We start from the raw sequence: 13,434 nt of genomic DNA on the forward strand, positions 1-13,434 counted from the left end.
AAATGAGTTTCCTGTAAATATACTACATGGGCTTGTTCTTTTTTTCATTTTGGATAAATTTCTCTTACATTTGATTGGATTTAATAGCCCATTTACATTAAAGGAAATGAATTTTACCTTGTCCTTAGCCATCTGTATTTATCTGTCAATGTATCATTGAAATTAGAATAAAACTTAATCAATCTACTCCCTGAACAAATAAGAACCAAGAAACTCAAATAATAACAAAAATGGCAACAAACGTGTGATTCCAAGGCTGAGGTCTCTAGTAGATGACCCTGCGTTGAGCTAGAGGAAATGTCTAGCTGTGGGGGATAACCCCTCCTCTTGTGAGTTGAGGGCCCCCATTGCAGTATTCATAAAAGTCAGTGAACAAATCCATTACACAGAAAAGATTTCCCTGTGTACTCCTATATATACATAAATATATGCACACACAAATATATATATATATGCATACTTATACACACACACACACATATATATATACACACACACATATATACACACACACATATATATACACACACACACATATATATACACACACACACACACACACATATATATATATATACACATATACACACACATTACACACATACACATATATGTATTCTCATTTTGGTGGGGAAAATCTTTGTGTCATCTCTGAACTTACTAACTATGCCTCATATCCATATACAAATCATTCACATATGTTCCAAACAGCCGGGCTCCTAGCACCAGTCTTTGTGTATCACCACTGGTCGTAACTATCCAAACACATGAACAACCTTCTATCATCCTCCCAAGCCAATTTTGGATCCAATATTCCCAGCTTGATCAGGATCTCCTGCGTTTAACATTTTGCACCAGTCTCCTATTTGAGGCCTTGCGAGGACCCCATACCCCACAGCCCTCAACAGTACACCTTGTTATTCTCTCAAAAAAGTCAGACTGATCAGACAAAATGTGCCTTTGACAAAGCTATGTTGGTTGTATCCAGTTAGTCCCTGTACTTCCAAGTGGTCTTTTAATTGCACTGTCAGAAAATGTTCCCAGTACCTTTCTTACCATTGATATTAGGCTCATATGTCTATAGTTACCAAGCTTTCCCCTGCTGTCTTTCTCTAAAAGAGGGATATCCAGAGAGATGTCCTGGGCATCTACCTATCCGTAAGTCCACAGAAAAGTCCGTGATTGACACATTATGTGAGCATGTGAGTGTGAGAAAGGTTTGGTTGGTTTGGCCTACGGCATGCTTCTGCTGTTTTTTAAATTTTGCACGTGGCTGCCTTACGTAACTTGTGTTTGATCACCTTACAGGGGCCGCAAAGGAATTTTTTCCCCAGACTAACCAGGCCAGTTTTTTTTCACCTGGTAATAGAGATGCGTAGTGTGTTTTTGACAAAAAAGCGAGCTAATAATTAGTATAGTGGTGAAGTTGTTGTAGGCCTAACAAGGCCTAAAAGAGTCGCTTTGCGGTATAGTTTACCAGCGGTGAATGCGAATCGATCAGGGGACGCAAATCTAGAAATTCCAAGCACACATTAGGTGCACGCATTAGGTGCTATATGGTACACTGGGAGCAAATAGTAGTTTACTATTAAGAATTTAAATAATTACTATCACATAATCTTCAATAGCTCCTCCCTCCTAAAAGTTTAATAATGCAGCCTCTGCAATGTCAGTCTTGCGTTATGTTTGGATTCACAGAAATTTGCTCCCCTGGCGAGTTCCTACGCAAGAAACGTCAGCTAATTCAACACCTCGGGAACAAGGTGGCTGAACTTAACGAGGAGGTAGCTGACCTGCGATGTTGCAGAGAATTGGCAGATGTGCTCCAGGTGTCCTTTACGGAGACAGCTTGCACCCTAAGGGAGCCATGGGTTGAGATTCCGGACCAGAAAGAAAGAGACAGGTAGGTGATCGTGGGGAGGAAGCGCAGGATAAAAAGTGCGCACTGTCCGAGAGCATCAGCCCCAGAATTACCAAAAGGCAGATTGAAAAGGAGATTGCTGATAATGCTAAGATTGGCCCTGAGAGAGCTTTTCAACAAAATTAATAAAAAGAAAAATAAAGGAAGAAGTTAAGTGTATTAGGAGTAATAGTGGGGCGATAAATTATGCAGAGAAGGATATAGCGGATACTCTTAGCTCATAGTTTCTTATAATATTCACCTGCAAAGATGTTAGCAACAGGCTGTTAAATATTGAGAAAAATAAGGTTGTTTTATGTGAAATAGAGATCTTAGAAAGTGAGGTCCTACTTCAGCTGAAAAGGCTGAAAGTTAATAAATCTCCAGGACCAGACAACATATATCCAAGGGTACTTAAAGAGGTCTGTGATTATATATACAAATCCCCTAACATGTATTTTCCAAAAGTCAGTAAAGACTGGTGAAATTTGTAAGGACTGAAAATGAGCTAACATTGGCCTGGTACATAAGGGTGACTGCACTGACCCTGGTTACTACAGATCAGTAAGCCTAACATGTATCATAGGTAAAATAACGGAAATATAAATAAAGATTGAGCTGGAAAAACAGCTGATAAGTACAGGCATGTTAGCCGAAAGCCAGCATGGGTTCAGAAAGGGAAAATCATGTTTAACTAATTTGCTGGAGTTCTATGAAGAGGCAACTGAAATTTATGATAACAGTAGATCAATTGACATAATTTATTTGGACTTCCAAAAGACTTTTGACAAGGTACCCCACAAGAGGTTAATTATCAAATTACAGGAGGTAGGGATTCAGGTAGGGTGAAGAATTGACTCAAAAAAACCAGAAAACAACACGTTATGGTATATAGGATTATTTTCATCCCTTGAAGATGTTAAAAATGGGGTTCTGTAGGAATCAGTTTTGGGGCTGCAGCTGTTTTTAATTTACATTAATAAATTGGATAAGCACATAACAAATAAACTAAAGTTTGCCAATGACACAAACTGATAGCATTCAGGCTGCAGTGTCAATAGTTCTAAACAAAATCCAGATGTGAACAGATAAATGGCAGGTGAAATTAATGTAAGTAAATGTAAAATATTACATATAGGAAGTAGAAATATTAGATATAAATATACAATGGGGGAGTCTTAAGTTAGAAAGTGCACTGTATGAGAAAGATTTGGGTGTACTATTAGATTCTTCACTATCAACATCTAGACAATGCATAGAGGTGATTAGGAAGGCTAATAGAAAGTTGGGGCATCTAATAAGCTGAGTGGAGTTCAAGCTTAGAGACGTTCTCCTTAGACTGTATAATGTGCTTGTGAGGCCACACACATTAGTGCAGTGTACAATTTTGGTCTCCATATTTTGTGAGTGATGTGAAGGGACTGGAGAGAGTCCAAAGAAGCATGACTAGACTCATTCCAGGTCTGCAGGGATCAAAAAAAGCTATGAAGAAAGATTGAAAGAATTAAGTCATTTCCACCTAAGTAAACATAGAACGAGAGGAGACATGATATAAGCGTTCAAAATCGTTAAGAGTATAATTAATGCAAGCTGCTACTTCAAAATTAATCCGTCAATGCGAACTTGGGGCCTTAGGTGGAGACTAGTTAAAGGGAGATTTCAGACTAATATCAAGAAGCATTTCTTTACACAGTGAGTCAATCCTGTCTGCTGGTGATATATTGCAATATCTCTTTATTTGTAATTTCCTTTTTAAATGACACCTTACATTTTTGTACTCTTGACAGGCCTCCTCCATTTACTCAGGAGATGAACACAGAGTCTATAGAAGTGAGGCAAAGTAGCAGTCAGGTCATGGACCGTGTACAGATTACAGAGGAGGAGGTGTCTGCTGTCTTGAGACAAATTAAGGTGGACAAATACCCAGGGCTTCACAAGGTGTTCCCTCAGACCCTGTGGTAGCAAGTGGAGAAACTGCAGGGACGCAAGTGGGGATATTTAAATCATCCTTAGTGACAGGTCAGTTACCAGAGGATTGGAGGACAGCCAATGTTGTTTCGCTGTAATAGAAAAGCTCTAAGAATAAATCAGGAAATGATGTGCCAGTGAGCCTGACATCAATAGTCAGAAAGTTATTGGAAGGTATTCTAAGGGACTAGATCTTGAATACTTAGATAGACAAGGACTGATTCTGAATAATCAACACATCTTTGTGCATGGTAGGTCATGTCCAACCAATCTTAGAGTTTTTTTTGAAGAAGTTACCAGGAAAATTGATGTTGTCTGCACGGGCTTTAGCAAGGCGTTTGACAAGGTCCCGCAAGAAGTTTGGCTCGGAAGATCCAGTCACTTGGCATTCAAAATAAGGTAGTAAACTGAATTAGCCACTGGCTTTGCGAATGAAGCCCGAGAGTGGTAGTAGACGGTTGCCTGTCTGACTGCAGGCTTCTGACTAGTGGAATGCCACAGAGATCAGTGCAGGGTCCATTGTTGTTTGTCATCAATATCAATGATCTGGATGATCAGGCATGTAATTGGATCAGCAAATTTGTGGATGACACCAGGATTGGGGGCACAGTGTACAGCAAGGAAGACTATCAAAGTTTGCAGCGGGATCTGAACCAGCTGGAAAAATGGGCTGAAAATTTGCAGATTGAATTTAATGCACACAAATTTGAGATGTTGCACTTTGGGAGGGCAAGCCAGGGTAAGTCTCATATACTGAGAGCAGTAAAGCACTGAGGAGTGTGGTACAACAAAGGGTTCTGGAAATCAGGTCTATAATTCATTGAAAATTCCACAGGTAGATAGTTTTGTAAAGAAAGCTTTTGGTACATTGGCCTTCATAGATCAAAGTATTGAGTACAGGAGCTGGGATGTTATGTTGAAGTTGTATAAGACACTGGTGAGGCCCAATTTGGATTCTTGTGTATAGATTTGGTCACCTACCTATAAGAAAGATGTAAATAAGGTTGAAAGAGTATAGAGAAAAGTTACAAGGATGTCATTGGGACTGGAAGACCAAAGTTATAAGGAAAGATTGAATAGGTTAGGGCTTCATTCTTTACAATGTAGAGGATTGAGGGGAGATTTGATAGGGGCATATACAAATATGAAGGGTATAGATAGGGTAAATATAAGCAGGCTTTTTCCACTGTTGGGTGAGACCACAATTGAAGGTCATGGTTTAAGGTGAAATGTTTAAGGGGAACATGAGGAGGAACCTCCTCACTCAGAGGGTAGTGAGAGTGGGGAATGAGCTGCCAACACAAGTAGTGGATGCAATTTCGATTTTAACGTTGGAAGAGAATTTTGGATAGGTACAAAGATGAGAGGGATTTGGAAGGCTATGGTCCAGATGCAGATCAATGAGACCAGGCAGCTTAAATGGTTCAGCACAGACTAGAAAGGCTGAAGGGCCTGTCTGTGCGCTATAGTTTTATATGACTATGATTTCAAATCCTTCCATAATCCCAGGCTTTAGTAGTTTTGTAGAAACTCTGGATAGTTTGAACATACTTGTGATGCCGGGTGGATCCAAGTGGTGAAAGGTGAATTTTAGTTGGAATCTACATGGGATGAGTTGAGGGCAGTGATGTTTATAAGCGATGTTAAGCAAAGAGACCTTAATAAAGAACAGATGGTAAAGAGAAACTATTGAGGGTGAATAGGACAAAAGAAACGGATCAAATCCTTTAGGAGAGAGGAACAGAACTTCTATGCTGCTGAACCTTTGTGTGTTTCCAACATTCTCTCGTTTCAGACTTACAGTAACTAGTGTTCTGAATCATACAATTCCATTTGAGTTCTTTCACTCAGTTATTAACAAATCATCATCAAAAGCATTGCATCAAATAGACAAACCTGTTCTTCACCCTATTACTGACACTTTTTTTCTCTCCATTCTGTGACTTCTCCCACTTTTCCAATTCTGATGAAAGGTCATTGACCCAAAGCATTTACTGTTTTCTTTCCTGACTTGCTGAGTATCTGCCCCGCCTGGTGTTTTATTTACTGGTACCTTTTTGTTTTTATAACCTAATAAAATGTGCAAAAGTTTGTATTGGAATACTGGGAAAATACTGGAATGTACAAACGTTTGTACTTTATTACTAGTAAATACTGTATTTCCTGTCTTTCAGCTGCTACATTAATGTATCAAACTTCCAAAAGCATAAGAAAATAAAATTGATGAAACCTCTGCATGTCGACCTTTTGCATTTGTATTCCACAGCTGAATAGGAACAATTTGCAAAAAATAAAAATCATTATAATTTAGAAACACTTCTGATTTGCCATGATAGTAACAAAGCTTTTGAGCAAAATTGGAAAAAAGCAAAGTTGTCTGCAATATGCAGATAATAAGATCTTGATATTATACTTCCTCTTGTTCATACTCCTGTCATAAATTGTCAATGAAAATTCTTTCCAGTTAATGACCGAATTGGTGAAACTTGCACATCAATTCTTAAGTTCAAACCAAACATGTAGTCGGCAACAACTAATAGAGAAAAAAGTAACAACTCCACTCAAAATACTTTAATTGTTAAAATAATTGACCTGTATTACCCCCTTCATCTACTAAGGTGTCACAAGGTGGGCGATGGGGATAGACCCAAATGCAAGACACAGACACTGAAGTACTAAGGAAAGTGGGACCTGGTGTGTCAGAAAGCAAGTGAAGTGGGGGAGAAACAACACTGGACAAGACTAGGATACAGGGCCTGGGCTAGGACTAGGCTAGGAAAGAGGGACCTAGACAAGGAACTAGGTACCTGAACAAGGACTCCAAGCCAGAGACTGGACAGGGACCTGGAACCTGGGTCTTGTCTTGGGCTCAGACTCCAGATCCAGGCAAGGACAGGACATGGCAAGGTAACAGGACTGGACGTGGGGGTAGGACCTGGGACTGGACAAGGACATGAAGCTCAGACTAGGTCTTGGTCAAGGGAGAGCAAAGCAGAAGCAGGGAGAGGCATAGCTGGATACAGACACTGGTCCTGGACAAGACCAGGACTCAGGGCCTGGGCTACGACTTGGACTTGAACACAGACTGGAACCTCCTCAGAGCCTTGGACACAGACTAGACTTGGACATGGAACAACAAACAACAACAGTCCATTTGAGTAGTAGCAAATAGCCTACCTACTGAGCTGGATACAAGACAACAAAACAACAGTCCATTTGAGTAGTGGCAAATAGCTTGCCTACTGAGCCTTGGACTCAAGCACAGGAACATTGAACACAGAGCCAGGACCCCTCCTTGGGGACAGGACATAGGGCCAGGACTCATACATAGACACTAAACACAGGGACACAAAGAGACAGTTCCAAGCTCAATGATAGACAGCTCCTTCTGTTGGCATGACAAGGCTCCAGTCTCACCCCAGTAGCTGAACTTGACAGCAATACAGGCAAGGCTTCAGGCATGGGTTACAGAAAGAAGGGGAGGGGAGGGAACAGTCCAACCTCAAGGTAACAGCAAAAAATCCTGACTTACCCCACAGAGGCAAGGACAGGATACTGACAAGACAAACCAGCACCTATACTCAAACCCAGGGCCACTTTATTTCCGGCTCCAAGACAAGAATCAGGTGCCTATGATTAAGCCCAAATGAAACAAGGGACAGCAGAAGACCCGGAGTCTGGAGTCCACAGACTGGACCGTGAACCGGAACATGGACTTAATGGACCAGACCATGACATAAGGGTGCTGGCAAGCTATGTCATTCACCCAATTCCACCTACTACAACAAACATTCTATTTCAAAATCTAAAATGGAAACTGATTACTATGTGGACAGACCAACACATTCAATGACATGTTTTAAGCCTTCTTGAAGAGTTGCTCAAATTGAGAAAGAGCATTTGGGATGGTATCGGGGTCCTCAAAGTAATGATGCTATAGCACAAGGTAGGCCCTGTGTATGTAGAGGAAGGGATACCCTCTGCTCACACTGGTTCCACGGATAGTCACACTGTGCCTGGATAGTCAAAGCACAGTTTCAATTTCAACCATAGTGGTTTCACTTCTCAAGGTCATGCCTGTGCCCACAACACCTCAGATGCTCCCTAGTGATCTACCATTGATTTTCTTGTACTGTATTTATCATCCATATGATTTTCCTTGGCAATTCAGTTGAAAGTACTTCATGCCCTGATTTGCCACATCACCTACCTTCTCATCCACCCCATTGATTCTAAATTCTGGATTAGGTGAACAAAATTTTCCTCTATTTAAATATCAGTGGTACTTCCATCTATAACTCATTTCCCTCACCATTGATTCCATCATCTTTCATAACGAATGTATAATTTTGACATTTACAAGGTTTGTCTTATATTTGATCTTTTTAAATTTTTGACCTTTGATCTCTGACGTTGAGCCTCTCCACTCAATTCTGCACATCTGTTCATCTTCTGTGCTTTCATTGCTTCCATTTTTGGTGATTTAAATGGGTCCTGGTTGATTCCATTATTCCCACGGTCTCTGTAAACTTGAAGTTATCTGAATTTTTCCTGACTTGTATCCAGTTCCCACTTGTCAACCAGTCTGTGCTAACTCCCAGGTAAGCAACACCTAGGTTTTAAAATTCCCATTCTTATTCTTAATCCCTCTATGATCTGACATTGTCCAATATTTATAATGAGCTTTAGTCTGATATTCCTTATAAATTTATTGATGTCCTAATGTCTCTTCATATCTCATATGATCATTTTATATTGTTATTGATCCTGTGAAGTGCCTTGGATATTATTGTTAGATATTCCCTCAAACTAAATCAATGGTTAGAAAATATAAATGAATATTTATTTAGTACTTCTGAGAAGACCTGATCATCTGGGGAACTACAATTAAAATCGGAACCAATTAAATAGCTCGTATTTTTCCAAAGACAAAATCAAATTTTCTCAATAACTAATGATGCGTTTGCCAAAGGGTTGTGATTTTTTTTTAAACCTGAAAAAGTAAACTCCAGAGCTGTCCCGTGCCTTCAACTGCAATAAATCATTTTAAAACCCCATCCCCGGGAGAAAACTGAATTTGAATTGGTAAATTTTACAAGAGGTGAATTGTCATCCATCTCTCTAATATGCAGGTAGGAAACACAAGTTAATTTCATACAAGATATAAATCTACCTGAAAAGCGGTGAGACCTACAGCATGCACATGGTTCAGTGTTTACCGGAAATTGCAAGGACAGAACAAAGTGAATCCTCGTTTTTTCTTTTTTAAAAAAAAAATCACTTGCGATTAAGCTCTGGCAGGTAGCTTTATTACAGCGTTTTATTGTGCAGCGAAAGGATTTAAGAGATGGCCGTGCGAAGAATAACGCGTGTCTCGAACAAAACACAGAAAGAGGAACACAACGGGTTAGGCAGCATCTGTGTCTCCATTAGTCGATGCCATTTTAAAGAATATAAACATGTGAACAGTCGCTTCTGAAGATTGTAATCCATTAACACTTGCTGTTTGTTTCTTTACTTCTCGCCTAACCAGTGTTTTGGAGAATTTATAAGCTTTCTGGGCTTGGACCAGCCCGATCATTCATTTCACGCAGCAAGGCGGAACTCCCCAGCTTTGCAGCAGTGAAGCGACGCCTGCGCGTTGTCTGTCTCTGTCAATGTTGCGGGATTCTGCGGAAGCAGGCTTTGAGATCTCTTCAGAAACTGAACTGAGTGCTTGAGAACACAGTTGAAATATAAAGGTATTACAAAAAAAAATTGCGAGTTAAAATATTTTTTTTTCTTTTCATTATTTCCTCCTTTAAAAACGCGAACAAAGGGCAGGCGCCCTCCGCTATAAAATGGACGTCAGATGCCACTCCGGGTTTTGCGGAAATCTCTCTGAACCGGGGGCTCACGCATCATTGACATGAACTTCCCCAGACTCCGCCTTTCAGTTTTAGAGGCTTCCTTCTTTCTTCCTGGAACTAAACAATTCCAGCATTAGCTTTCATTCATCTCTTTCCTTTGAGCCGCCTCGTATTGTGCTATTGGACCTTGGCTCCGTACAACATGGCGATTAGTGCTTGGCTAATTGTAATCTTACTCATCTCTGGAATCATCTTTTGTCATCAGGATGAAGCGGTTCCGAAAAAAATAGGTAAGATGAGTGCCCGTAGCATGATTTTATTTATTGTAGAAACCAGTACATGGAATATCATTTCATTCGCAATGTTGAAAATCCATGTCATATTTACATTCTGATAGCGCTAACAATAATATTTTGATAAATATGTCCTCTGTTAATATTCTATTAAAATGAGAACTGCTTCTTACCAATTTGCAAAAACGGTGCACTAGGAACTGGGTACCGATACATTACCGTTTTGGGGTTATATGGGTTGGAGAATTTGGCACTTGTGGTTGAAAATGAGTATTGCTTTGATGCTGTTTCGTTAGTACAATTTGAATTAATGACCCCTGGAATCTGATGGTACTTGTAGTCCAAGTAACGACCTATGGTGGGCCAACGTGAGAACAAAAATTAGAGACACAATCTGGGCGCGACAACTGTGGCAGGCAGATGAAAGTAACAGCATAACAGCGGTGGTGCTTTCCCTCCCTGATTAGCTCCATGCCTTTCATACACGTTTGAAAGGAAGAGTAACACTACACTTGTGCAAATCCCCTCGGCATCCGTCTTGGAGGCAATTGTCAGAACATTATTTGAGAGGATGAGCCCAGGCAAGGCGTCAGACCCCGAAGGTGTACCTGGCCAGGTTCTGAAAACCTGTGCTGATCGAGCGGTGAAGTACACAAGGGCATCAATCAGCCATTCACTGCTGCAGTCTCAGGTCTCCACTTGCTCCGGGAGGACAGCAGTTATACTGGTAACCAAGATGAGCAGGGTGACTGGTAGCACTTACATCTACTGTGATAAAGTGCTTCAAGAGAGTGATTATGGCTAGAGTTAACCCCTGCCTGTACACGTACCTGGAGTCACTGTAATTTGCCTATCTCTGCTTGCACTGTACTGATGCTGCAAAGCAACACATTTCCCATCATATAAGATAGGGATAACAACTCTGATTCCGTGATGCCTCTGGAATTTCTTTGCTTCCTATTTTAGTCAGCTAATTGTATCATCAACAAGCATCATAAGACCCCAAGATATAGGAGCAGAATTAGGCCTTTTACTTAAGAACATAAGAGATAGGAGCAGGAGTAGGCCAATCGGCCCCTCAAGCCTGCTGCACCATTCAACAAGATCATGGCTGATCCAATCTTAACTCTAGTTTTCATCGAATCCCACAAGGCAACAGTGCCAACCAACAGGGCACCATGCCGCCCATTTTATTTTATTATTCATCCCGCCCAAACCCATGTGATCACCCGGGGAAAAAAAACCGAGTTGCCAATTGAGGAGAAAGCCTGATTTGGCCCAACGAGTCTCCTCTACATTTGAACATGGCAGATTTATTTTCACTCTCCACCCTATACTCCACAACCTTTGGTACCTTTACTAATCAAGAACATATCAACCACAGTTTTAAATATACCCAATGACTTGGCCTCCACAGCCATCTGTGGCAATGAATTTGACAGATTCTCTACACTGTGGCTAAAGAAATTCCTCCCTCACCTCTGTTCTAAAGGGAAGTCATTGTATTCTGAGGCTGCGCCCTCTGTTCCTACACTATCCTGCTACAGGAAATACCTGTTCCACATCCACTCTATCTAAGCCTTTCGGTATTCAATGCAGGTTTCAATTAGATTTCTCCCCTCACCCCCACTACCACCGGCCTTTCATCTAAACTCCAGCCCAGTGCCATCAACCACTCCTCATATGTTAACCTTTTCATTCCTGGGAAAGTTCTCATGAACCTCCTCTGCCTCTGCATGGTCTCCAATGCCGGCACATCTTTTCTTAGATTAGGAGCCCAAAACTGCTCACAATTCTCCAAATTTGTTCTGACTCAGCTTTATAAAGCCTTATGAAGCATCATACCTTCTATATTAAGCAATAATTGAAGTTGTGTAGAAAGTCCTACACATAAGTCATGATACTTCAGAAAAGAAAGACTGAAGGGAAGACTCATGGAGACCAAAAGAATCACATGATGTGGTGTGATTGAGATAGTGTTGGAATTGTATAGTTGCTGATTGATTTCTATTGAGCTCAGATTTTTTACTTCTGTTCTTTCATAAATTTATGTTGATTGTTCTAAGTGTTTTTTTGGAGGTGAGATGAAATGGTGTTGGTTAGAAAGTCATAGCTAAAAACCTTCATAACACTTTTTAAAAAAAAACTTTACCTGGATGCGCACTCAAACTAAGCTGCAAATGGAATTTGGGTTTTGATTCTGATCTTCATTAGCTAGATCAGTCAAATGGGTTCTTTCTTTGATCCATTACTATATTGGAATCAAAAGCCAGCTCTGATTTGTGGTACTAAAGTCCTTAGTAGGACTAGAAATGTGTTCAAATTTGGTTGTTGAATATTCCCGCCAGTTGGTTGGCACAGGTTTTCAGAGCCTTACCATGTACTCCATCAGGACCTTCCACCTTGCGAGGGTTCACTCTCTCTAAAGACAGCCAAACATCTTCATAGCTGTAGTTATATTTTCCCTTTCAAAGCAGCCATTGAAGGCGTTGAGTTCATTTGGTAGTGAAGTATCACTGCAGTTCATGCTATTGGGTTTCACTTTGTAGGAAGTAATGTCTTGGCAAATCCTGCAGAGTTGTCATGCATCTGATGTTGCCTCCAACCTCGTTTGAAGTTGTCTTTTCACCCTTGAAATAGTCCTTCGCAAATCATACCTGGTTTTCTGGTACAGGCCTGGGTCGCCAGACTTGAATGCCACAGATCTAGCCTTCAACAGATGACGTACCTCCTGGTTCATCTACGGCTTTTGGTTTGGGAATGTGCAATAAGTCTTTGTAGGCACACACTCATCCACACAGGTTTTAATGAAGTCAGTAACAACTGCAGCATACTCATCCAGGTTCGAATATGAACCCCTGAATACTGTCCAGTCCACCGATTCAAAACAGTCCTGTAGGTGCTCCTGTGCTTACCTCATCCATACCTTCTTGGTCCTCACTACTGATGCTGCAGTCTTCAGTCTCTTCCTATACTCGAGAGTAGAAGTACAGCCAGGTGATCAGACTTCCCGAAGTGAGGGTATGGAATTGCACGGTAGGCATTCCTGATGGTGGTGTAGCAATGGTCCAGTGTGTTGTTTCCTCTGTTGATGGAAATTGATCCTCTCAAGTGATCTGTTGATGGTAATTGCTTAGTGATTTTTTTCAGACCGGTCTGGGTAAAGCGTTAGGATGCATTGTTTCGTGTACATTAATCCCATTGCTCAGATCATCTAAAGCCTGATTGACATTGGCCTGAGGTGGAATGTATATGGCTACTGAAGTGACCCTGGAGAGCTCCCATGGTAGATAAAAGGGACAGCATTTAACTGCTAGATATTCCAGGTCTAGTGAGCAGAATTGGGACAGCACTGATATATTTGTGTACCAAGAAGAATTGATCATGAGTCATACTCCTCCACCTCTGCTTTTGAGAGGCTCTA

The 13,434-nt window shown here is 40.8% G+C and overlaps 1 protein-coding gene and 1 long non-coding RNA gene across 2 annotated transcripts in view; one reads left to right on the forward strand and one right to left on the reverse strand.

Annotated features, from left to right (window-relative positions):
• Positions 1-13,434, reverse strand: part of LOC140739410 (uncharacterized) — a 972,090-nt gene that overhangs the window by 841,126 nt on the left and 117,530 nt on the right. The window lies entirely within an intron of this gene.
• The window catches only part of LOC140739408 (prenylcysteine oxidase 1-like), a 63,529-nt gene continuing 59,608 nt past the window's right edge, over positions 9,514-13,434 (forward strand). The window contains exon 1 of the mRNA XM_073067690.1: positions 9,514-10,007. Coding sequence (XP_072923791.1) covers positions 9,920-10,007 — 88 coding nt within the window. The 5' untranslated portion in view covers positions 9,514-9,919. The remainder of the gene's footprint in view (positions 10,008-13,434) is intronic.

The sequence above is a fragment of the Hemitrygon akajei genome, chromosome 15 (genome assembly GCF_048418815.1).
Source record: "Hemitrygon akajei chromosome 15, sHemAka1.3, whole genome shotgun sequence".
Taxonomy (NCBI): Eukaryota; Metazoa; Chordata; class Chondrichthyes; order Myliobatiformes; family Dasyatidae; genus Hemitrygon; species Hemitrygon akajei.